Genomic DNA, 25,536 nt, shown 5'->3' with positions numbered 1-25,536 from the left:
TGTACTCTTGAAGGCGCAAAGCCCAGCGGGCCAACCGGCCAGACGGGTCACGCAGCCCAACCAGCCAACAGAGTGAATGATGGTCAGTCACTATCGTGAATGCGCGGCCATGTAGATACGGACAGAACTTCTGAATGGCGAAGACGACTGCTAAGCACTCGAGTTCAGTAACGGTGTAGTTTGTCTCAGCTTTTGTAAGTGTCCTACTAGCGTAGGAAATGACATGCTCATGGCCATCGCAGAGTTGAACAAGCACAGCGCCAACACCCGCACCGCTGGCGTCAGTGTGCAGCTCAGTTGACGCCTCCGGATCAAAATGCCGCAGTACCGGTCCAGAAGTCAACAAAAATTTCAGCTGTTGAAACGACGACTTGCAGTCAGCAGTCCACGAGTATGGGGTGTCTTTGTGAAGGACAGACGTGAGGGGAGAGGCAAGCTGTGCGAAATTCTTGATAAAGCGTCGGAAATATGAGCAAAGGCCCAAAAAGCTTCGCAGATCTTTCACCGTTTGTGGCTGTTGGAAGTCGCGAACCGCTGCTATCTTTTCAGGGTCTGGTCGTATGCCGTCTTTGTCGACCAGAAAGCCTAGTACGAGGGCTTGACGCTCACCGAAATGACATTTCTTCGAGTTTAAAATAAGGCCAGCTTGCTGGATACAATCAAGAACGATCGACAGGCGCTGATTGTGCTCGTGAAATGTCCGGCCGTAGATAATGACGTCGTCTAAATAGCACATGCAAATTTCCCATTTGAGTCCGCGGAGCACGGTATCCATAAATCGCTCGAATGTCGCTGGAGCGTTGCATAAGCCAAAGGGCATAACGTTGAACTCAAAGAGACCGTCAGGTGTCACGAAGGCTGTCTTCTCCTTGTCTGAGGGGTGCATGGAAATTTGCCAATATCCTGACCGCAAATCAACAGAAGAGAAATACGACGCGGAGTGGAGGCAGTCGACGGCGTCATCTATTCGTGGTAGGGGGTACACGTCTTTCTTTGTGACGGTGTTTAGGCGGCGATAGTCCACACAAGATCTCCATGAGTTGTCTTTTTTCTTGACTAGGATTACAGGAGCAGCCCAAGGGCTACATGATTCCTGGATCACTCCTTTCTGTAACATTTCTTCGACCTGCTCGGCGATGACTTTTCTCTCTGAAGGTGAAACGCGGTAGGGCTTCTGACGAATTGGCGTTGCTTGCCCTGTATGGATGCGGCGTTGCATACGAGACGCCGTGGTGTATGGGACGCTCGTTGGCCTTGAGCAAAATCAAACACTGTGGCGTAGCGAGCGAGCACAGCTTCCAGCAGACACTGCTCACTAGAAGACAGCGACTTGTTAATCATGCGCTTAAAGTCAGCAGAATTATGATGGTTGGAATCGGGGTTGGATTTTTTTTCGGCAGTTGAGATTTCGACCGTTCTGACGCTGACAATGGCTTGTTCATCAAAACTTGCCAGTTTAAGTCCTAGCGGCAATGTTATGGATTGGGTTGAAACGTTCACTGTCCACAAACAAGTACAACCATCAGTGGTGACAACGAGGGAGCGAGGGACTATCGCATTTTTCTTGAGCGCATTGTTATAATCGGGCTCGGCTAAACCACAACAAGAACCGGTACGAGGGCGAGAAGTATTGACAGGTACAAACATTGCAGTCTTAGGGGGCAAACACACATCTTGTGACACGGAGAGAACGTCGGGCGGCATCACTGGTGCTATCTGTCATTGAAGTTCGCGCGTCGCGGCGAAGAGAAATCGCGCCACTTCCACAATCCAAAGTTGCCCCCCACTCACGCAAGAAATCAATTCCTAAAATAATGTCATGCGTTGTACGTGCAAGCACAGTAAATTCACTTCTAAATGTCTGCTCCCCTATCGTAACTGAAACAGAACAGACCCCAAGTGGGCGTAACATTTCCCCGCCAACTCCACGAAAGGTAGCGTTCCGATCCCAAGAAAACATAACTTTTGGTCCAAGACGATTTTTGAAGGACAGGCTCATAACAGAAACTGCCGCCCCAGTGTCAACTAAAGCAAAAGCACTCACATTGTCAACTAAAACACACACTTTGTTTTTAAACAATTTTACACAAGGGGGTCTTGATGAAGATGAACATATTGCGGCCTCACCCCCGTCGGTCCCACCAGCTAGTTTTCCAGCGGCGGCGGTGATAACGAGCGACGACGAGGTGATGGAGAGCGTCGTTGTCGTGTCGGTGGTGGTGTGAGGCTGCGATCGGAAACGGGGGAGTCACTGCAGTTCGCGCGTCCCTGCTGCAGCCGCTGGAAGGAACTGGGATATGGCCAGGGCTCGTCAGCGGGCACGCGGGGTGTGTAGGAATTAAACCGTGGAGCACGCTGCTGGCGGCGGTGGCAATACCTAGCAATGTGTCCAGCCACACCGCAGCTGTAGCAAATGCGGGAGTCGCGGCTTGTAGCGGGTGACACCGGTGACATGGGTGTCATGGGTAGAAACGTACTCTCAGGCTGGTTGTAGGAGGGAAGAGCCCGCGGAACAAATCGTTGTGGTGCATCTTGTCGGCGTTTCAGACTTGTCGGTTGCAGTGGCAAGTTGCTGCTCTCCGTACGATCAGCATAGGTCCTGCGAGGTTCTCGGAAACTCTGAGGTGCCCAGGTGGACGGTGGCACGCGAGAACGATGATCAAATGCACACTGATGGCACGTATGAGCATCGTCAACAACTTTAAGGCGTTCAAGCTCTTCTTTAACCACTTGCCGAATCACCGAGCAGATGTCGTCGTGGGTTGGGACGGACACACTTGCAATAGTAGTAACATTGTCCAATCGTCCAAACTTTGGCCCAATCCTTCTCATTTTCAGCGCTTCAAACGCCTGGCAGTGTTTCTTCAGATCAGACAGAGTACTAAGATCTTCCTTCATTATAAGAAAATTATAAACATCTTCAGCGATTCCTTTAAGCAGATGGCCTACTTTGTCTTCGTCTGTCATGGCAGCGCTGACGATTCCGCATAATTTCAGAACAGCCTCTATGTACGTTGTACACGTTTCGCCAGGTAATTGAGCTCGTCGGGAAAGCGTCTGCTCAGCCTTCTTTTTCTTAGAGATTGGGTCCCCGAAGCACTTGGTGAATTCTTCTAAAAATTATCCCAGCTCGTTAGAACGCTCTCGTGGTTTTCAAACCAGAGGAGCGCGGTTCCAGCGAGAAGAAAAGCCACGTTATCGAGCTGCTTCGTAGTGCTCCAGTGGTTGTGGCGACTCACTCTGTTGTAGTGTTTGAGCCAGTCGTGGACGTCTTCGTTGGCCTTCCCCGAAAAGGTGGGTGGCTCTCGCAGCGGTGTCCAGTAGCCAGCCTGACCTGCTTGATTGCTGTCTGGTCCGCCGCAGGTGGAGTCGTCATTGCCTTCTCCGGAATCGGCCATGTCCGCTGCTTGTGGTCGTAAACCGGCCAAGCGTCTACTCCGTCAGACAGTTGGTAGAGCTGGGTCGTCCAGGATCGTCCAAGATTTACCCGCACGTCCCCCAAAGATGTTACGAATGATGTTTATTTACAGGGTGAAACGGTGAAACGAGGTCCGAGAGGGAAGCTACAGGCCAGGCCCAGCCGGCGCAGAGTACCGCGAGATCACGCGCGCACACTCTACTTCTTCTTTCTCTGCCTCAGCCGCGCAGTGCTGCGACAATAAATATACAAATATCACCTACTGCTTGATGTGACAATCCAACAACATGCAACGTGAACATAAATGCACACTGGTAGTCAATGTACCTGATGATGCTGTCCACAAAGAGGTTGTGTGTGGAGAGCTCATCACTACGCTTCTCCGCTTCAGCTCTGCTTGGCTTGAAGTCATCCAGTCCCCAGGGGTCACTTGCTTCATCGGGTCGACCCACTTTCTTGGGCAGCACACCCAGGTTAAGAAGCAGCTCCACGATGCTCACCACAACTCCACACACTCGAAGGGAGCAGCTGGTGTCTCGCAAGGTGACAGCATGGACAGCCTTGGCCATGGGAGACATCACTTAGCACGCTCTCTTCCACAGGGCAAAGCGAAGTGCTTCATTCTGACATTCAGGGACAGATGGCTAATGCTAATGCCACTTTTCTATGCGTGACTATGGACTGCCCTTCAACCAGAAAGATTGCAACACATACAAAAGACAGACTCATCGATATTCTCTGTGCTTTTACATACATATGCACTCCCCTAAGCAAAGGCATATGGACCAGAAATTCCATGATAAAGCCAATTTTCTTCTCTGCCTATGAATGTAACTTGAAATAGAGGACTGTAGTCCAAACTTGGCGTTGCAAACTTTCTGGCGCACTCGTCAACTTCAGTATATGCATCCGAATTATGAATAAATTAAGTTTTTTCAGCGAGCCTGCGGTTTGTATACTTTAGCTCGTGGGTGTACCTACACCTGTTTAATAACCATAGCATTGCCATACTGTACTGAGTGAATAGCTGATACCCTTGTAATATTATTAAAAATCTTAATGGCTGTCCTGAGAACATTATCTGCTACAAGGCCAACTATGCACTTGGATATTGCACACACATTAAAGAAAAAAATAATTCAGCTATGCTATCCTAGCAACAAAATAAGCACACCACACCTAACAACGACAAAATGAAGTAAAAAAAATACTGACTTACCTTTAACACTACAGAAAGATTAATTCTGCCATCAGGAGTAATATAGTGGGTTGAGCCAGATGCCTCATTGAAATCATCACTGCTGTAAATTATGTTGGAGTCAGTTTGGCTTCGTGTTATAGAAAGCTGATGGCAGAGTGGCATGAAAATTGGGCTCGGAGGAGTCTCCTCTTTTGGGCTCTCAGCTGAGTCCTGGAAAGAAATCAGAAGCACAAAAGCATAAGACACACCTTCTTGGGAGCATGTGTCTTCTTTTTTTTTTTTTTCAATTTACATATTCAACTAGAAAGCCACAATCAATAGTTGTTTTAGAGGTCAAGACAAAACTGATACTAGCCTTAGCAGAGCACAAGCACTTACATTCATATGTGTGTTGTGCGAGTTCTTGTGCTCAGCTAAATTCTGTGTTCTTAGAAAGTGCTCGCACAGTTTTATGCACATAATGAAATGTAATGTTAAAACAATACTGCTAAGAATTCCAAGGTCACTGAGCAGTAAATTATTGTACTAAACACTCACAAGAAAGCAGTGCACACAGGCTAGAATTAATTGCTTTAACTTGCCCATTTCACACCAGAATTTTTGAAATAAACCTAAAAAAATATAAAGCTAAACAAATACTTAAAGGTTTATGGCACAGTAATGAACTGGGAAGAACTGCTAAAAATATGCTTGTCAACCAAATAATTATACAACCGTAATTAAGCTTAAAGTGTATAACGACAAAGCATGTGCACAAATGGCTACACTGGCAGGTAGTAATGATAACATGTTTTTTAAATTTGTGAGCAACAACAATAATACTGTCTTTACCTTAGGTATCACTGATGATGCAACAGTTTCTTAACTTTGGGACCTCCGAATGTAATTAACCTTATTAATTCTCTTATAATGTACGCGAAAGAAATAAAAAGACTTCAGCTTGATAGAACATGTTAACTGCCATACTTCTTTTGGCAGTACATGCCCTGAGCATCAGAGGTGCAAGACCCCTTCTAACGGTTCGACTGGCTTCTAACAGTTTAACCTTTACCTTGCCCTGCCCAACCATTCAATTGCATTTGAATTATCTTAGCAGCCTTTTCAAGAGCACTCCTGATGGCAACCAATGGGTGACTGTTGTTGCTGACCACCTAGCACGGTATGCCAAAACATCTGCACTACCAGCTGCCACTGCAAAAGACATTGCTTTCTTCCTTGTTCAGAACCTGAATCTGTGACTTGACATCTGACAACACAAAGATTACTGTGACTGAATCTCTGACAACACAAAGATTACTAAGATTACTAAGCGACCACAGCCACACGTCTTTAATGCCATAAAAGCAGTGTTAAAGGAGTGTTGTAATGTTTACCCCACTGCCACAACACACCAATAAAACATGTGAAAATTGGGATGCCACCAGTTGAGTTGAAGCTAAAACACAAATGCTTTCTTTGTATGAGGTTCATATTACTTCAGCCACTCGGCACAAGAAGTTAAACTTTTTTCATAATGTGATAACCTTGACCCACACAAAACATTTCGCATGACCAATTCATGACCATTTTTCGGGACATGAATTCAGTAAGAGAAAAGCATGCTGACAAAGGCAGCAGCAGCAGTGCAAACAAGGGTTTCATTTATAAATGCCAGCCTAGCTATAAAGATTGCCAAATAATAACAATAATGCTTCCAGTTATCAGATATTGCATCAAATCCAGTGCTGGTGTGTCAGTTTTGCAGACAGCAGGAGGATCACTAGCACAGTTCTTGTTTTTGTAATCATCTTGTGCAGATCACCTCTATTATGCTATGCGATCATTAATGAAAACATTTTTTCAGTGATTGTACATTTAAAGATTGGAAGAGTGCTGATAATCCTTTTAAAGCTTTCATGTAGATCAAAGCTCACAACAATACAGCAAGAGATAGTTATACTGGCTATTATAATCGGCATGCAAGGGCTCTCCAGCCCAAACCAAGTACGCAATAAAGCCTATGTAACAGGTATCACAGCAATTAATACAACTTTTCCTACAAACATAGTCACCTAAACTGCATTAAAATTTCAACCCAAGCTTTCGTATTTTGCCTATGGTGAAATGTGAAAGTTGAGCTGTTGTGACCATAAATCCAATTTACTCATCCACCAACCAGCAGAGAACAGAGTTCAAAAGATCAGCAAGTCTCACCTGGTTGATGAAGAATTGGATGGATGCAACAGGGGAGTGCTCAGTAACCGTGATGATGGGGTTGGGCACACTGTGCGTGTGCACCGCAGGAAGTTTACGCGGTGCCCCAGGGGGTTCCCTGGTCGGTACTGCAATGGTCGCCATGGCAACTGGCTCCCTGGAGCCAGGTGGCTCCTCAATGTGGATGCTGGGCAGGCTTTTGCCACGTACCATCTCCGACTTTGAGAAGAATGCTGCTGCCGAGAATCTGGGAGAGCATACTTGTTCTTCATCATCGGGGTCCCTCAGGAGGCCCAGTGCCGAGCTGGGGCGCGGGGGAAGCAGCCGTGGAACTGCAACTGAACGTGCTGAGGAATGGCTGTCAGTTGGCTGAGGGTGCTCAGACCAGCTTGGAGGCTCCTCCACGGCACAAGTGACAGGGGTGTTGTTGTTGGTTGTTGTGGTGGTGGTGGTGCTGCTGCTTCCACCAACACCCACTACTGCCACCTCGATGGTTGGGTGCTGGTGGTGGTTCCCAACGTTGCTGCTACCGTTGTCGTCATCCCGGCCCAGGCGGTCCAGGATGCGCTCCGAGAGACGCAGCCCCTCTTCCACAAAAGCTCGCAGGTCACCTCGATTGAGGCGTTTGTTCCTGCAAATGCAGGTGGATCTTGTAAACAACACAAAGTACATGGTTGTGTAAACGAAGTAAAACTTCGAAGTCTTAAGCAGCTGTAACAGTATGAATTTTCAGGTTTCACTGCCTACCATACTGTCACTCACCTCCTGTTTCCGCTAACTGATAACTTGATTTCAATTTGTTACTTCGATATTTGTGACCCATTAAACATTTTTGTGCACAGCTAGGGCTAGGCAACAAACACAGTCTTTGACGAAAGGTGGCCATTTTGGAAAGGAATATTGCATTACAAATACTGCTATCCGATGGCCTCTACTTTTTTCTCTACCGTCTCATTTATGAGCAGTGACACTCGTGTCAGGCCTTATTACCATTTTTCACAACACTGTTCCATTAGGGGAAGAACCTGATCTTCAACAGCATGGACGGAGAACAGTGTGCAAATGGCAAAACTCTCTCTGAGCCTACATACCTACTAGGCATAGTCCTTGCATATGAAATCTTGTCACCTGCGGGATCTTTAAGAGCAACCTTTAGCTTCACAATTATGTAGTCATGCCTCCTAATGCAGACACCATAGTTATTGGCCAAAACTGCCTATAATGGTGCTGGTGACTATAACGGTCATGTTCATTTAATCAACATGGATATAACAAATTATCAGATGTATAAAGGTAAACATAAATAGTTTCTCATCCATATCAGCATTTAATGATTATATGCTTATAAAGAATGTTGAATATAATGAAGGTATTTTCGTGTCCGATGCAAGTTCGTTATAATGATGTTTGACTATAGTTAGTGTTCAGTGCAACATACTGTACTTATTTTTGCTGGCCCCAACCTATTTTCTGTGCTTTCCTTTAGAGAATCGAGAATGGAGGCTATTTCTATGGCAGCAGGGCACACCGGCGCAAGTCCGGGGATGCCATGCAGCGATGAGGAAACGGCTGTGGCTGTGGCTGCTGTTGCTGCCGCAGCTCTTGCATGCTGGTGTGGTGGCTTGGTGGACCACCACCACCAGCCCCCCCCTGGCTGTGCATCAGGGGCAGGCCACGCAGAAACGGACTTGGGCACGAGTCTCTGCCCAAAGCCACATAGCTGCCCAGGGGCCGAGGTGTGGATGGTGGCGCTGGCTGCTCCCGTTGCTTTGGAGAAGGCGGTGGTGGGGGCTCTGGTCGTGGCACAGGCAATGAACTGCTCCGCTTGCGCGGGCGCACCTCACGTGCCTGTTCCTCTGCTATGCCCTGCAACCTGCATGGGGACATACATGGATGTGTTGTATTTTGCAGAAATTGCCTTTGGCGACATCTTCACTTTTGCCAAATGCAACGTGTGTAATGCAATGCCTCTTACACTACAGATGTGTATTCCCTGCCCCATTTCTTGTCATGTTCTGCGTCCACAGCTGCTGAGCAATCATATTTGCACAGCTCTATAATTTTCGCCATTTGTATGTTCCGCTCATTGTAAGAAGCTTGTGGACATTTTTCACAGGGCCATATGCTATCAACACACTATGTATCACATTTTCAAGTGCGATCAATAATGTAACGTTCACGCAAGAACGAGCCGTACACCAAGCCCCTTAGCTGGCAAATGCCCCTAGGCTTTATTCACCATCGAATATATATGCTCCCAAAGCACTGACACCAACTGGTGGCACATGCACACACTACATCTCCCCTTCTTCAGGAAATGCAGTATGTGCAGTTCCACCCAACCAGTAGCTCAGTCTTTTTGGCCTCCGGATCTGTCTTCCAAACCTCGACACTTGAATGGGTGAACTGGGCTGGGATGAAGCCGGGGAAGTCAGGACGAAAGTAACTACCTCCGATCCTGCTGCGCGAATTTTCCTGCATGACGGCTTTGTCTCGGGTTCTTCACCGATGACAGGTTCGGCAGGACTCCCAGACTCCGGGTCGTTGCACACTGGGACAAGGTGTAGCCAGCTACATTGGAGATTTCCCCTCGGGGTCTCCACGACGCAACCGGGAACATTGAGCTGGTCCTAGCATCATTGCATGACTGTTTATATCACGCACCCAAACCTGCTCACGAGTCTGAAGTGAGCGTTATGTCTGAGCTGCATGCCTCCGTTTGAAGTCCCATGCCTGCTTCTTCCGATTAACTTGATCACTGGAGATAAAAGACCGAGACGAGGGCCAGCCTGGCTTGAGCTGCTGCAACATCTTGGGAACTCTGGTTTGCAGGTGTCTGCCCATTAGAAGCTGTGCAGGGCTGACTCCATTGGCACTAGGAGTGTCCCTGTAGGCCAGCAGTGCCAAAAAAAGGATTGTCCGCCTTGTGCAGTAAGTCCTTGATGGTCCACACCATTCTCTTCGCCTCGCCATTGGACTGCAGGAAATGTGGGCTGCTGGTGACATGCCTGAACCCGTAAGCCTGCACAAAGGTAGAGAAGTCCTTGGATGAGAACTGTGGACCGTTGTCACTGCGGAAAACACTAGGGATGCCGTGGCGCGCAAAGGCACTCATGATGGCCGTGATGACTGCAGGTGCTGTGATAGAGCACAGACTGATGACTTCAGGGAAGCATGACCTGTAGTAAACCAGCAACACATAACCTTGACCTTTCAGGTGGAAAAGGTATGCTCCCACTTCCTCCCAGGGAAGACTTGGAGTCTGGGAAGGCATCATTGGTTCTGCACGTTGGACACAGGTTTCTGCGCACTTGGCGCAGTTAGAGATGAGGGTCTCGATATGGCTGTTTACTCCAGGCCACCACAACGACTCCCGAGCGATGGCTTTGCATCAGTTAACACCTTGATGACCGTCGTAAATGAGATCGAGTATGAAACACTGAAGAGCCGACAGCACCACAATTCGAACCCCTTTAGAAGCACCCCTTGCAGATGCTGAAGTCTCCACAATGCTGCCAGTAGCTATTAACGTGAAGAGGCACCCTTGACTGCCTGCGCCAGCCTTTCGTGCAGTATTCCAGCAGAAGGTTACATTTGCCATCATTGGCTTGGGCATGGTGGAGCTCATCTTGACGTGTGGCGACAAAGTTCAGGAGAGAGCAAAGAATCTCTTCCACAGAACTCGACTTGATCAGCTTGCTTTGGCGGTGGACCATCCATTGGTGCACGTGAGAGCATGTGAGTCGTGGCTATCAACTTGCCTGGTACATACAGCACCTGGTACTGGAAGCGCATCAGCTTCAGTCGGGACCGTTGAATCCGCGGAGGCAGCAAGTCAACATCCATGATCCTCATGAGTGCCAGGAGTGGCTGGTGGTCAGTCTCAAGGAAGAACTTTAGGCCACGAACATACTCTTCAAAACGGAGCACAGCCCGGCATGCAGTCAAAGCCTCATTCTCCGTCTGGCTGTACCGACATTCCGTAGGTGTGAGTGACTGCAACGCGAAGGTGATTGGTTGGCACTCAACAGAAGGCTGCTTTGTAACAGGACAGCACTAAGACTGAAGGAGCTGGCATCAGCTGATACTGTCGTATTGTATGCCATGTTGTACCGAGCAACACAAAGGTCAGAGCAGAAAAGTTACTTGAGATTCGAAAAATCAGTCTGTTGAGCATGGCCCCAAGTCCACTCGGAATCCTTGAACAGCAAATCTCAGATCGGTGCTGTCAGTTCCAATATGCCAGGCAGGAAACGCCTGGCAAATGTGATATACGAGGCCGAGGAGGCGACGGACACCTGTGACATCTTGCGACATCGGCATGGCTTTTATTGCAGTGACCTTATCTGGATCAGGAGAGATGCCCTCTGCGCTGACAATGACACCAAGGAACTTCACGCTGCTGGCTGCAATGATGCAATTCTTGCAGTTTAGAGTGACCCCCTGCATTCGTCAGTCAATTTAGGACTTTTTGCAAGTGAAGGTCATGTTTTGTGCGTGTCTTGCCAAAGACTAGAATATCGTCTATCATGTTCACAACCTCCGCATGGCCTTCCAGGATGCGGGACATCTGCCACTGGAAGTACTCTGGAGCAGTTGCAATCCCAAATGGAAGCTGGAGAAAACAGTAACGACTGAATGGGGTTATGAACGTGGTGTATTCTTGCAACTCCGGAGACAGCTTGACCTGGTGGGAGCTCGACATGGCATTCAACTTTGAGAAAACAGTGGCCTCACCCAGCAGACCAAGACATTGTTCGACCGTGGGCAACATATGGCGTTCCCGCAGAATGACTTTGTTAAGGCGGGTCAGATCCATGCAAATCCTGTAGCCTCCGGTAGCCTTGGGGACCACAACCAGTCTGGTGCACCAGTCGGTAGGTGTGTCGATCGGACGAATCACACCATTCCTTTCCAGCCTGTGCATCCCGAAGTGGTAGCAGCAGGCGTCTGGGAACACTTGATGAGAACGGTGTGGCACCGGGTTTCAGCCAGATAGTGTAGGGATCAGGAAGCGTTTCAAGTCCTTGGAAAAGGACCGGGTCGAGACGCAGATCACCGGAGGGAGCCTCTGAGACATGGTCTAGAAACATGCAGACCCCCAGGGCTTGAATCACCAGGAAGCCTAGCAGAGGAACTGTGCATGCTGCCAAGACATAAAGCTGTTGCTTGACAGACTTGCCACATCATGACAAAATAGCACTGTAGGTTCCAAGAACTGGTAGGACACTATTGCCCAGCCCCTTAAGTTCAGCCTCTGGCTCCTGTAGCTTGGATGGAATGCCAGGAAACACAAATGGTACAACCAAAACTTCAGCACTGGAGTCCACCTTGAATGACAGGGCGCGTCCATCGACGAGCACCTCGATGAACTTCGCATTCGGTCGACGGCCCACCACAATGGCGTGAAGCTCGACCGAACTGGCCGAAGGTTTCTGTTTGAGCTTCCAACCTGCTTTTTTCTTCATGCAGACAACTTCAAGGTGACCATTCTTGCCACAGAAGTTGCAGGGCGCATGAACAGCAGGGCACTCCGGACGCGGATGCGACGCACACCCACAGAACGAACCAGTCTTATCAACAGACACTAGCTTCCCTTTGCGCATCTGGGTAGCATCGACAGCAAGCAAAGGCGATTCTCCTGTCATGAACTCTGCATTCTTTATCAGTGTCTCTGTGCTGGAGCGCTTGAGTCAACGTGCCTTGTAATGTTAATTTCTGGTTTTGACAGAGTTGATCCGAAAGCTTTCGGTCAAGCAAACTAACGATGAAACGATCTCAGACAAGCCTTTCTTCAACAACAGACGATGAGTAGTTGCAGCGCTTTACCAAGGTACAAAGAACGGTGAAAAATGCATTGACGGTCTCACCCGGTTGCTGCATCCAGCGGTGGAAGCGGGCAGACTCGTACAATTCGTTTAGTGGGTGGACAAAATGCTCGATGAATGCCTTCTTGACAGCTGCTACATCGTTGGCATCTTCTTCCGACAACGTTGTTGACGCAAGTATCGTTCTTGCTTGCAGCCCCATGTAGTAAAGCATGGACCGGACCCAGACTTCCTGTGCTGCAGCAGAAAGTAGCGTTGCGTAACGGAAGTCCTCGAACTGTAGCAGCCACGTTGGCCAAGTACTTGGGCAGTCAAAGTTGAACAGCAGAGGTGGCTGTAGCATGGCCCTGAGTGATTGAGCAGCACCGGCATCAGCAGCGTCCTTCATGGCCGTCCCACTTCTGCCACCATGTAGCGTTCACGCAAGAACGAGCTGTGCACGAAGCCCCCTAGCGAGCAAATTCCCACAGGCTTTATTCGCCATCGAATATACATGCTCCCAAAGCATTGACACCAACTGGTGGCACATGCACACACTAGAAATAATACTTGGACAACAAGGCTTCGTTTTGATTAAATTTGATGCCAGGGTGCCTCACCTGCCAACTATTATCAATAAGCCCAAAAGCTGCACAACATGAGAACAGTACTAATGGAAAAAAATTATGCGGCTTCCACACACTGGGAATCGATGTAAGCAAAGATTTCTGTGCTGTTTGCATTGATTGACAATAATTTTCGGTGACATTGACAGCGAATGTTTAATTTCTTCAGTGCTTAGTCCAATACAAGAGTGGTGAGTTAATGTTAAAAGTTACCTTGCATGCATCACAGCTGTTTGTCTGCGTAGTACACAAAAGACACAATGAAATGTGTTTCCTTTAGGCGTTGTTGCGCACAATTGTTCATAACCTCTGAGAATGTTAGCATTGCCATTGCCTCACATGGCAAATTGCATTGTCGCAGGAGTGTTAAACTTTAATTTAATTATGGCACTGTATGTGCCAAAATGACAATTGGATTATGAGGCTCGCCGTAGTGGCGAACTCCAGATCAATTATGACCCCCGGGGTTCTTTAGCATGCACCTAAATTCACGTACAGTAATCCCTCGTTATCACAAAGTCAGCGGGATCACGAAAAAAATTCGTTATAAGCGGTAATCCAATATCACCGACCACTCGTGAAAAGCTAAAGCAGTTGAGATTTAATTGTGCTGCAACTACGAGGAAGTCAAAATATAACGTATTCAGCGAAGCAAAGCTTCATTCAGGTGCAAAAGAAGCAGTGAGCTTTGGCTGTTTCAAGTTCTTACCGGATGCGAGCAACCCCTGCTCTAATTTGACCAAGCATTGCACGAGGCCATGGTCGCTGCCCATGCATTCAACCTTATTTCACAGCAGACGTAGGTACTCCCGCATTTGCACCATAGTTCGCACTTCACGTGGCTCTTTGTCTGCCGGCTCTTCATCCTCATCAGGACTACCAACGGTGTCAATTAGTATCTCTGCATCCGTTGCTGGGGTGACCACAGGAGCAGCAGCGTCAGCCAACCCGAATGTCTCAAAGTCGCCTTCTACCTCTTGGCCAGCAATTTTACGAACAGCCTCGTACAGATCGCTGCAAGTCCGGTCATCATCAGGGTCACTGAAAACGGCGCAGGAAAAGCCGGCGTGCACAAAGCAGTTGGCGGCCTTTGAAGGTGCGAGTTCTTTCCATGAAAAGTTCAGCAAATGGATCACACCAAAGAAATAAATGCCGTACCTCTTGCTGGCATCACACACTGTGAGAATGCGCTGCAAAAGAGCCTTGCGGTACAGCTTCCGCGTGGTCTCAATGATGCCCTGATCCATCGGTTGCAGTACCACGGTTGTGTTTGCAGGCAAAAATTCCACAGCGATCACGTTGAGGTTATCGATCTTCCCGTGGCTCAGACAATTGTCAATTATGAAAAGCACTTGCCAATTCTTTGTGTCGGACCATCTATCCAGAAAGTGCATGTAATCTCTTCAAAAATAGCAGCTGTCATCCATGCTCACCAGTTACTTCTGTAGATGCATTCCTTGGGAATAGTTGCATTTTGGAAGCACCGCGGCTTCTCTGTCTTCCCCAGTATGTATCAACAAGAGAAGCTTGTCCTCACCTGTTGCATTGGCAGTGTGACGCACAAGGGCCAGGGCAAGCGAGCCCAAGACCACGATGAGGAGGTTCTCGGAGGCCAAGCGCGGGATCAACAGTAGTTGATTGAGCGGAGAAGAGGTGGCGTGAGTATGGGGAAGGCAGCGGCGGGAGTGAGTTAGTGTGCGGGAGGAGAGGGGCGAATGCAGGGACTCGGAGGGTGGTCGTGTGGTGTGCATGGTTGGCTGTGCAGAAATAAAGGACAAGTTCGGGACGAACATGTGGAGTGTCATCAAGCGTGACAGCACCAAACAGCATCGTGACACGATCCTTGCTCTGTTTGCCTCCGGATAAGGATCCGCCAGTGGTAGTGAATGTGCGATTCAGTAGCATCTCGTAGAAAAATGCAGCCTCATCTAGGTTGTAGATGTTTTTGTCTTCATAGTCTTCAAGTAGAGCTTGGAGCCAATGTTGGCGGCATACGTCTACAGTGTCACAGTTCACGACTGCGCTTTCGCCAATGACAGACTTCGAGGTCACGCCGTGTCATTTCTTGAACTGCTGAAGCCAGCCATTGCTGCACTTGAAATCTTTATGGCCCATTTGGAGGGCAAGAGCTTCGGCTTTTGCAGCAAGTGCAGGTTCACGTATGGGGATATTTGCACTCCTGGTGTTCTTCAGCCACTGTAGAAGTGCAGCCTCTGTGCACTTCGGGGTATTTCAAATCGTGATTCCTCTTTCTCTTCTCGGAGAAGCTCTTTTCAAAGCCATCTAGTACAGCTTCCTTGTTTTTCAAAATAGTTGATGAAGTATAAGGCGGTATGCCGAATTCCTTCGCAATGTCAGTTTTCTGCCAGCTGCCTTATTCCACTTCTTTTATCAGCAGAACTTTCTGCTCCAGAGTTAGACACTTTCGCTCAGAGACTGACGGAGCCATTTATCGCTGTAGACCACAAAAGAACACGCGAGGCATGCCTAATGAAACACTCCAAATAACACACAATCACATGGCCTGCCACATGGATCCAAATGCACATGCCGTCAGTGCGAAAGTGACTGAACATGGCGCGCAACGCAGGCAGAAGCTTCAAAATGTCCTCAGGGCATCTCACTTTCCTCGTCAGCATGCTGGTGATGGCAACGGTTGCAATGGTGAGCTTGGCATCGGCTTCACCTGTGGAAGAAGAAAGGTGATCGGAGTTGTGGAGACCAAGAAGCAGCAATCATGGAAACCTTTTGGTAGAAGATTGTGCTCGGGAGGGCAGGCCGGAAGAGGGCAGCTTTGGAGGAGCAGCAACATCAAAGCTGGCAGCGAGGAGGTGAGGAGTTGACATGAAGGCGAGTGAGAGTGACTGGCACCCAAACGGCTTGCCGACTGGAGAGCAAAGGAGGCAGGGAAGGCAGTACCCATTTTTATAGGAGGTGTGGAGGTCACGGAAGACTACAAGAGTATTGCACTGGAAAGCACCGCAAATGCCGTAGCTCGAGTCTGAGGTATTGTGTGTTGAGCCAAAAAAACTATTAGCCGCTCATTGTGGGTACGCAGCGCATTCATGGAAAGTGAACGGTCTTGCAGTGCATGATCACTGGGCAATTTTTTCCTGAGGTGTGCAGCCGTGAAGTTTGCAAAACTTTTCCGGAGCACCATTGTTGATGAAACTGTGCTAATTCTACGGTTTGAGTGTCTGTGTTCACACACTGTCGCATCCGTGCCACTGAAAAATGTCTAGGAACAAAATTCAATGGCCCTACCACGCATTTAGACCATTTGCCTAAAGTAGGATGGCGCGAATTGAGCATGACCGGCTCGGGAAAACTGCCGGGGAAACACCAGCTTGCATTGACCCACCATGTTGGCAGCCTGACTCGCCACTGGCGACGCTCAGATTTTTCGTGTTTTCGGCAAGTTGTCGATTTGCACCGCCAAAGCGCAACGAAGCTAGTGGCGGTGTTTTATTGTGATGCAGGCCAATTATGGCGAGTGGCAAGACCGGATTCCCCAAAGTTCTCTTCCCTATTTGTTAACATAACTCCTCGCGTTGTACATGGCACTTATAATCGGAGGGACACTTTTTTTGTACTTTTCAGCATGTTTCAGTGCCAGAAGTGCTCTTTAGAGCTGTAAAAAGTTGCTCATCGAGCGTACCCCATGGAATGCTATGGCACAAGTCTGTCCACAGTCTTTTGGCCACTTTTCAGCATCCAAGAGACTGCGGTTTTCTGGCAACGCAAAGCATCAGAAAAACTTTATTTTCGTGTGGATTCTATCACAGGAGACACCAGCGATGCAACTGCGACCGAGATGAAAGGTTCAGGTGCGCTGCACCATGAAATTTGGCAGCTTTCGTTCGCTCCACAGTAAACAGCTGGGAGCATTCGGCACTCGCTTGGTACCCGTTACTAGGCGGTTATCAGTCGTGGGTTTGGTACTCTTGTGGCCTGTTTTGTGCCTGCATGAAACTAATTTATTGGTAGTATTAATTCGACACTGCATGAGCAAAAGGGTTGCCGCCGCTGAGCGGTGGTGGCCTCCGCTCGCCACTTCGCTCTAAGCGGGTTAAGCTCTTCATGCGCTTCGAGTAATGTGGCTTAAAATGCATGCATTTGAGTCTAGACCGGCAGAAATTTCAAATAAAATTATATTTCGAGTAAAGCAATTTCGTTATAATGAGGGATTACTGTACACAAGTGTTTTCGTATTTCGCCCCCGTCAAAATGCAGCTGCTGCGGTCAGGATCAAACCCACAACCTCAAGCAGTGCCATAGCCGCGAAACTACCGCGGAGGGCACAGAAGTGTTGATTTCAAATGTGAACGCTTTGAGTTTGCACACCATGAGTCAGTTGTCCATTTGCATTTGGATGGTGTTTACTTTTCATAAGTAGCAGAAACATACTATACCGTACCTTGAATTTAAATTTATCCAGGTTGTCCACAACCACTGTAGTGTCTAGTAGCAGCGTTTCCTCGCCTTCTCATGTTGCCTTTCCCTGTCCTGCCCTCCCCCCATGTATGGGAACTGCCAGCAAAGAGTGACAAGGCTGTCATTAGCTCGTTTCGTGACTGCATCGGTTCCACCCATTCTTTGCCTCCTCTCTACCCTTCTATCTACCTCTCCTGCAGACTCTTGCATGTTAGTAGAAAGGTAAGCACTGCAGTTTATGCAGTGCTTTTGCGTGTGGTCACAGATAATTAGCGCTGTCAAGAAGGTATTGTAGCAACACCCAGGGAGCTCCCGAGGTTATTGCACACGTGACATGATAGAAAGGCCAAAACACATTTTTCACGTCGCTTTTCCTTTCTGCCACGCTCCTGCCAAGTATATGCATGCTCTGAACTACCTCCCGATGTGGCGTGCAAGACAGCTGCAGCAGCAGAAGCAGCAGTGGAAAAGTCGAAGGAAGAGTCAAAGAAAGCATTGCTTTAAGGTGCCTGTCAGCAAAACTTGCAGACCTGTCACGTTCAAAAAATCTGCAGGTATTCAGCTACAACAGCAGCGTGTGCAAAGTGGAGTGCTCTAACACCCCAGGAGAACACAGGTGTCTCCTCAGTAATGTCTGACAGATTGGTCACTGCTTATGTGTCATAATCACAAGGTCACTCACCTGCATGATGCACACTTCTGTCGTCTCACTTTCAAATTTGGACGCTGATGATTTCTGGGGTTTTACGTGCCAAAACCACGATTTGATTATGAGGAACATTGTAGTGGGGGACTCCAGATTAATTTTGACTACTAGGGAATTTTCAATGTGTCCTCAATGCAAAGCACAGGGGCATTTTTACATTTTGCACCCATCCAAATGTGACCGCCACCAAATTTGGGGGCTACTGCTAATTACTCCTCTGAAATCTGAGCTTTGCTCACAGCAGCCAAATGCAGTTGATCCTCTGGCGTCTCACTCAATTTCAATTTGTGTGCTGGGCCTCACTTTCACTGCTTGCAACTTCCATAGCATGCCTCTTTCCCAACGTCACAACCACAGCACACTATTGTGCAATTCTGAGAATACCAATTTAAACTACTTCAACATACATGGTGTACAACAAAGACACCTTGTCTGTGTCAGCCAGTTGTATCAAAAGAAGATGGGCCCTGAACTCTCATCACTCCAGCTGATGTGCACTTATGACACATGCTTCACAGTTCATTGTTCATGACACATGGTGCTTCAAAATGGATGCTACGGAGTTTTTAACAGTGTGTGTACCGCTGCTCCAATAAAACTTCCTCCATCATGTCCTCTTTCATTAATGTATACATACTGCATTCACTGAAGATTATATTTTAAAAAGCGATAGCTCCCCCTGGCAAAGCTACGGATGCACAAAATGAATGCCGCAACTAATAAATAATGCCCCTTTAACCATCTCCCTCTCTAACATTCAGGCATGAAATTCAACTCCCTTTTTAGAAATACTAGGTATTTCTTTCACCTGTAACCGAAGAGAATAAATTTATGCTGACACAGCCTACATGAAGATTAAACCCCAGCAGAACACCTGCCCGACATAAATATTATATGAAATATTTATGCTACAATATGAAGAAGACCACAGCTTACACGATGGAAAAACAGGGCTCTTGAATTTTCATACAAACTTCACATACATACTAACGCGAAGCTTTCGTTGCCTCTTCCTTCTGACTTTCCCCCTGCTGCTGTTGCTCTTGTCTGGCACACCACTTCGGGGGGTGGTTTATAGAGCATGTTATATATGACAGGAGCGAGGCAGAGAGGAAAGACGATGTGAGAAACTCGTTTAGACCTTTGAGCCGCGTCGAATGTGCACAATGCCCTCTGGAGCTCCCTGCGCATCGCCATCACTTGTAATGTGACAGCTGTTATTATTCGTAACCTCCCACAAAAGCATAGCAGAAATTGCAGCGCTTACCTTTCTGCTAACTTGCAAGTCCAGAAGGAAGCTAGATAGAATGGTAGAGAGGAGGGGGAAAAGGAGGCGGAGAATGGGTAGAACCGACGCAGCCGCAAAGCAAGTGAATAACAGCCTTGCCAGTTTTCACTCACAGTTCCCATGCAAGGGGGGTGAGGAGGAATAGGGACAAGGTGATGTGAGAAGGCAAGGAAACGCTACTACTATAGACTTGATAGCGGTTGCAGGCAAACAGGATAAATTTAAAGTCAAGGTATCGTATGATAGATTTCTGCTATTTCTGAAAACATAAACACCATGCAAATTTGTCAAGTGGACAACTTACGCAGGGCATGTGGAAGCAGAGCAGCATTAAAGTGCACTGTCGCATCTTACGACACTATGAAAGCGGTCACACGTCAAATCAACACTTCTGTGTCTGCCATGGTAGCTTTGCAGCTATGGCATTGCTCAAGGTTGCGGGTTTGATCTCGATCGCGGCAGCCGCATTTCGACGGGGGCGAAATTTACGGATACATTAAAGAACACCACGGTGTCAAAATTAATCCGGAGTCTGCCACTACGGCGTGCCTCATAATTTGATTGCGGTTTTGGCACATACAGCGCATTTTCAATTAAGGTTTAATGCTTCTGCCATGATGTGATGTGCCATGTGAGGCAATGAATATGCTCAACCCTCTCAGAGGTTATGAAGTACAGCACACAACAGCACCTCAAGCAATCACCTTCCCTGTGTGTTCTGTGTGCTACGCAGACAAACAGCAGTGGTACACGGAAGGTACCGTTTAACATCAACTCACCGCTCTTGTGTCTGACTAAACGTTGAAGAAATTAAACATTTGCCATCAACATCACCACTAATTATCATCAATCAAAGCAAACAGCACAGAAAGGTTTGCTTACATCGATTCCCACAGTGCGTGGGATCCGCATATGTTTTTTATTTATATTTAGAAACAAGCAGCAACCTTGCCTTAATTTCTTTAAAGGAAACTGAATTAAGTTAATGAAATCAGGCCCAGAATCAGGTCTGGAGCAATGCATGTTTCAGAAATACTGCATGTTTCATGTTCCGAGAGGAGGTCCCAGTGCCTGCATGTTACTCTAGGTGCTTCTCACCACAAACTAAATTTCAAGATTAACCATATTTCTATGGAAATATAATGCGGCATCTCACTTCAACAAAAGCGTATAACAGCTTGAACAAATTTAAGAAATTGGTCTCTTTCTGCCAAAAGTGGACATCAAGCCACATTTGTCCAAATGCAGCAAGTTTGGGACTCAGAGCCCAGCCTCGAAAGTGTCACAGTATCAACCGTCAAATCACCAATCCATCACAGCAGGCTAGAAAAATAGCGCTGGTCATAACGAAAAGAATGCAATGGGCACCATGCATATGTGAGAATCAGGGATATGTGAATCTTTCTTTGATGTTTACTGAAATGTCTTCACTTCTCCTTCACTTCTTCTTCGCATCTAAGCAGCTCAACACTCTGCTCTCAATGCAGGCTTTGGTCCCATTTCAGTCCCTTTACTTATTTCTCCACTGCAATTGTCGCCGACTTTTTCATCTCTTGCCTCTTGCTGTATTTGTCTATTTGGGCACCTACTCAGTGGCACCTAACCATTCTAGGGGACTGGTCAAGAAGGTTCACATACCGAGAGGCACTACCTAGTTGCAAATTCCCAGTGGCCTAAGTTGCCTAATTGGGCAGATAACCAGTGGGAAATGCCCAGTGGCCCAAGTTGTAGTAGAATCAGCAAGACAGCAGCTGCAAGCACTAACAAAGTGGGGAGAAGCTTTGCTTTAAAATTCAAATGCCACACTACAGCATACTAAAATTCAAAGGCTACACTGCAGCATACCTGTTTAGAAGAAACTGCAAGGCCCAATGCACACCTTCTTCCAGCCAGTGGGAGATGAAAAGGCACCTCATAACAGACACATCAAGGTAGGTGGCCATACAAATATCTGTCAGTGCCTCTTTCTTGACTCCATCATCTGCCTTTGGAGCTGGTCTTGCGGCCAATTCCCCCTGAAACAAAGGAAGCATGAACAAATTTGCCTTAGTGTCTACATCAACACAACCAAGATTATAATTACCAATGGAAACATGCTCTCAACAACTGCACATCTCCACATTCAGGTAGTGCGCGTCTTGTACACAAATGTGCAAGACTAAGTACGTGTCTCACACTTAGAAGCTAAACGTCCTCTTCATAACAAGCTCACTGTTACATACATCTCTGACAAACACTTCCAATCATGCAAGTCAGGCAAATTAGACTTATTAACAAATTAGAAAAAAGAACAATTACAGTAAACCCTTGTTATCTCGAACTCAGATATCTCGAAATATAGGTTAAATCAAGATCTTTTTCTGACCATGTTTTTAACCCATACATTTCACCCCTCTTATTTCGAAAAATTTATGTGCCAGACTGCAGATATCTCAAAAGCTTGTCTACGAATATACCACGAAAAAGACCACAGGACACTGTCAGCAGCCTTGCTTGCACTCACTTCTTACCCAGCAGAAGCTCGCTAGCCCAGCCAGACGCTGCACCAGGTGGTGCCGCCCACATATTTATCCCCTTTCTTTCTGTCTACCACCAGTTGCACGCACTTGCTATCACCCTCACATGGCAGCAGTAAGCTGAGAGTCTCTTCTTTCTCTTCTAATCTGGAACACTGTCAGTGATGCATTAATGTGGTCGCAGTGTATTTATCATGACTTTGGGCAAGATGATTGGCACCTTTGAACAGGTGCGATCAGCTCATGTGCTACACCCAAAAGAAGCCAACATGTGAGCCCACAGCAGCTCAGTGAGGTCACGGCTTCATGCACTTTCTTCATGCTTGCATGATGGTGCGGCATAAAAACCGTGCCACTTGTGGGCTGCTAAAGGCAATACAATTATGCTCATTCATAGCTTCAGTTCTTGAAGTTGAATTGTCTGATATTCATTACAACGCAGAAAGTAGCAGCGTCAGCCTTTTGGATGTCTGAAAATGGTTACGCTTGAATGATTGGCTTAAAATATATCATTAGGATCAATCATCTTCACTATTTGCCAAGCATGCTGCCATGGCACAGTTTAAGTAACACCACTGCCTGTAGACGCAGACATCGCCAGTGCCGATGCATGCAAAAGTGACCAAAAATAGTACTAATGGTATTTTGGAATATTGGAAAGGCTCCATATGGTCTATATATGGCCAGAGGGCTTCTATCTTCGTGATTTCCTTTATCTTGAAACTCTACCTATAGAATGTTTTGTGGTTTTTACAGCTTCGAGTTAAAGGGTGTTCACTGTAATTTTAGTTAACTCAATATTACAAGAATAAATGGAAGCTAAGTTACAATTATCAAAGTAAGAAACAAGATGATGCATTCAAAATGTGCACATAATTAGACATTTAATTAATTGGTAATCGTTATCATGGTGGTTGGTCTCTGTCCCACCAGGGTGTCTACCAAGTTGACATTTCCAAATTCCCTGAGTTCTCCAGGTTTTCCCTGAGTGCCTTTGCAAAATTTCCTGAGTGATGCAGAACTATGTTTCATATCAAGATGGGCTGAAACCATATCGCCCGATGCTGTCACTCTCTAGTAAACATATCGAGTCAGACATTCTCAAATACGAATAAAAAGGAGATGCACACAGAAGCAAATATTTTCGAATATGAGCTATTTCTATCAACTGATAGCAAGCTCAGTGGTATGAGGCCCAAACCTTGTCATAATTGAGATTCTCTCTCAACAGCTCGTAAGTCAACCTCAACTGTCCTGACATACTCTCAGCCCACGCACGATGCCTCAGTGTTGTGTTTCACTGTTTTAAAGAGTTTATTTTGGTTTGGATGAGAGACACCTGCATCTCGGCATCAGCCAACACTTTGTTTTTTGAGCTCAAGCTCCTTCAAAACGATGGCAGCACGCTTGCTTTCCCGTTCATTCCTCAGTGCGTAGGTCCTTTCTGTTCTTGTCCTCCTTCCGCCACTCGTTCGCCCCACTGACCATTTGAAGCATCTTCTTGGTCAGTTCCACAGTCCACATCCGATCTTTCGAACTGCCTAGGGGCCGTGAAAACGTCCGAAAAATCGGCCAGTTGGAAAACAAAAATGCATGGCATTTACTGCCCTTAAGGGCTCAAACCGCCACAGGCACATTCGTAAATGCCCTGAAGGCCTGTCGATACACGTATTAGGCATATCGGTGCTCATACTGTGAAAGGAAATACCAGGTGCACGCGTGTATAATTAAGGAATACATACTGTGTCCAGTGGCATAGCTCCTTCACTGCAATACTTTTGCATATGCTTCACTAAGTTACATTTCTGTACAGAGGCGAAGCTGACTTTCAGGAACCGGCATCATGCAACGCTACATACTTTCCAAGCTCCTAAGCCAGTCGCGAGGACCACAAAGGCAGAGTCCGTGCCATTGCTGACAGTGGTGAATTCTTTCAATAAAAAACACGGCACCCAATGGCAAGAAGCTTCATAGTGAACGTCGGAGTCGCTAGGCCTAGCGCTGCCACAGTGGTCGCTACGGCTGCCAGTGGATCTGCATGTGACAGCATCGGTTCGAGGCGGCGAGGAGATCAGAATGGCAGCAGTGGTGGCTTTGATTAATGCCGTTTCGGACCCGCGGTCACAGCAAAACATCCGGAAAATCGGACAGTGAAAAGTTCTTGTGTCTGACTCTACGGGGTACGTGGTGGTACCGCGAAGCCATCCAAATTATCGGGAATCCAAAAAGTCAGCCGGTGACTGTACACTGGCAACTTCTCCAGCCGACGACAGGGCGTCAAAGACGATTCATTACGATTCCGGTCTTTTACTCGAGCCGGCATTACCGCGACTTTCGACCCTTTCAATAAAATTATAGCTAATTTTCCCTGATCGAGGCACAAATTTCCTGAGTTTTCCCAGAGTTTTTCCAGATTACTCAACATTCCTGAGAATTCCCGGCTTTCTCGGTTATCCCGGCTGGTAGACACCCGCCTACAATCTTGCAAGACTAATATTTGCTCTAAAGTAAGTAGCCTTGTCACTGCTGCGTGTACCTTTCAAGAACTGTTTTGCAGAGCAAAGCGCTGCTTTGAATTCAGCAGTAATCAGTCACAGCTCCTCAATATCCTCATTATCAGCTCCCCACTATTTCCTGAAGTCTGCCATGTGGCAGAGATTGTGAAATTTATGCTAATAAAATTTGCACTGAACACCAACACTGGTGCTCACATGTTCCTAAATGTTAATACAGCATAGAACTAACTCCAATAAAGCAAGCAGCAAGTTTACCAGGTCATCGACATCAACACCATTACATAGCGCTGTGAAAGTGTACATTTCGCACGGGTTGATTTCTGGCAGCTCAAGAGGCATCTCCGTGCTCATTTAACGATGGTTAGAATTTTCGGTACGACTAGTAGTACTCAAAATGTAGGCCTCTAGCAATCCTCTCATTTCAATCGGCTGACAGTCAACTTTCTCAGACAGATATGTACAGGAAAATTAATGCAACCAATGTCAAACTATCCGAAGTAATTGCACAGCACTTTTATTGACACCAGAAATTTTGGTTTAGAAAATACAGAACTATAAGCATTTATAAACTGACTAAACTCACACTATGCACAGTTCTGGCCCTTACTAGACGTCCAATCTAGCAGAAAAGAAAAGCATCATAGATTCTCAGATAGGCAAAATGACCTGCAGGGTGTCTTGAACTACAAATCTGATGTCGTATGGGATGAATTTTTATTTGTTATATGAAACTAAGCACACTAAGACACATAAAGATGCCATTTTTATTGTTACAATTCAAATTACAGCCTGAATACTGACACTGTGGCGTTTCAAACATGCTCTTGTGAC

General features: G+C 47.0%; 1 protein-coding gene across 1 annotated transcript in view; it reads right to left on the bottom strand.

Annotated features, from left to right (window-relative positions):
• Positions 1-25,536, bottom strand: part of unc80 (unc80, NALCN channel complex subunit) — a 209,674-nt gene that overhangs the window by 167,411 nt on the left and 16,727 nt on the right. Inside the window, exons 9-13 of the mRNA XM_050189428.3 lie at positions 21,519-21,688; positions 8,341-8,685; positions 6,813-7,443; positions 4,638-4,829; positions 3,746-3,978 (exon numbers count right to left, since the gene is read on the bottom strand). Coding sequence (XP_050045385.1) covers positions 3,746-3,978; positions 4,638-4,829; positions 6,813-7,443; positions 8,341-8,685; positions 21,519-21,688 — 1,571 coding nt within the window. The remainder of the gene's footprint in view (positions 1-3,745; positions 3,979-4,637; positions 4,830-6,812; positions 7,444-8,340; positions 8,686-21,518; positions 21,689-25,536) is intronic.

Source organism: Dermacentor andersoni, chromosome 2, assembly GCF_023375885.2.
Source record: "Dermacentor andersoni chromosome 2, qqDerAnde1_hic_scaffold, whole genome shotgun sequence".
Classification (NCBI taxonomy): domain Eukaryota; kingdom Metazoa; phylum Arthropoda; class Arachnida; order Ixodida; family Ixodidae; genus Dermacentor; species Dermacentor andersoni.
Note: the sequence above shows the minus strand (reverse complement) of the source record. Positions and strands in the feature narration are given on the sequence as shown.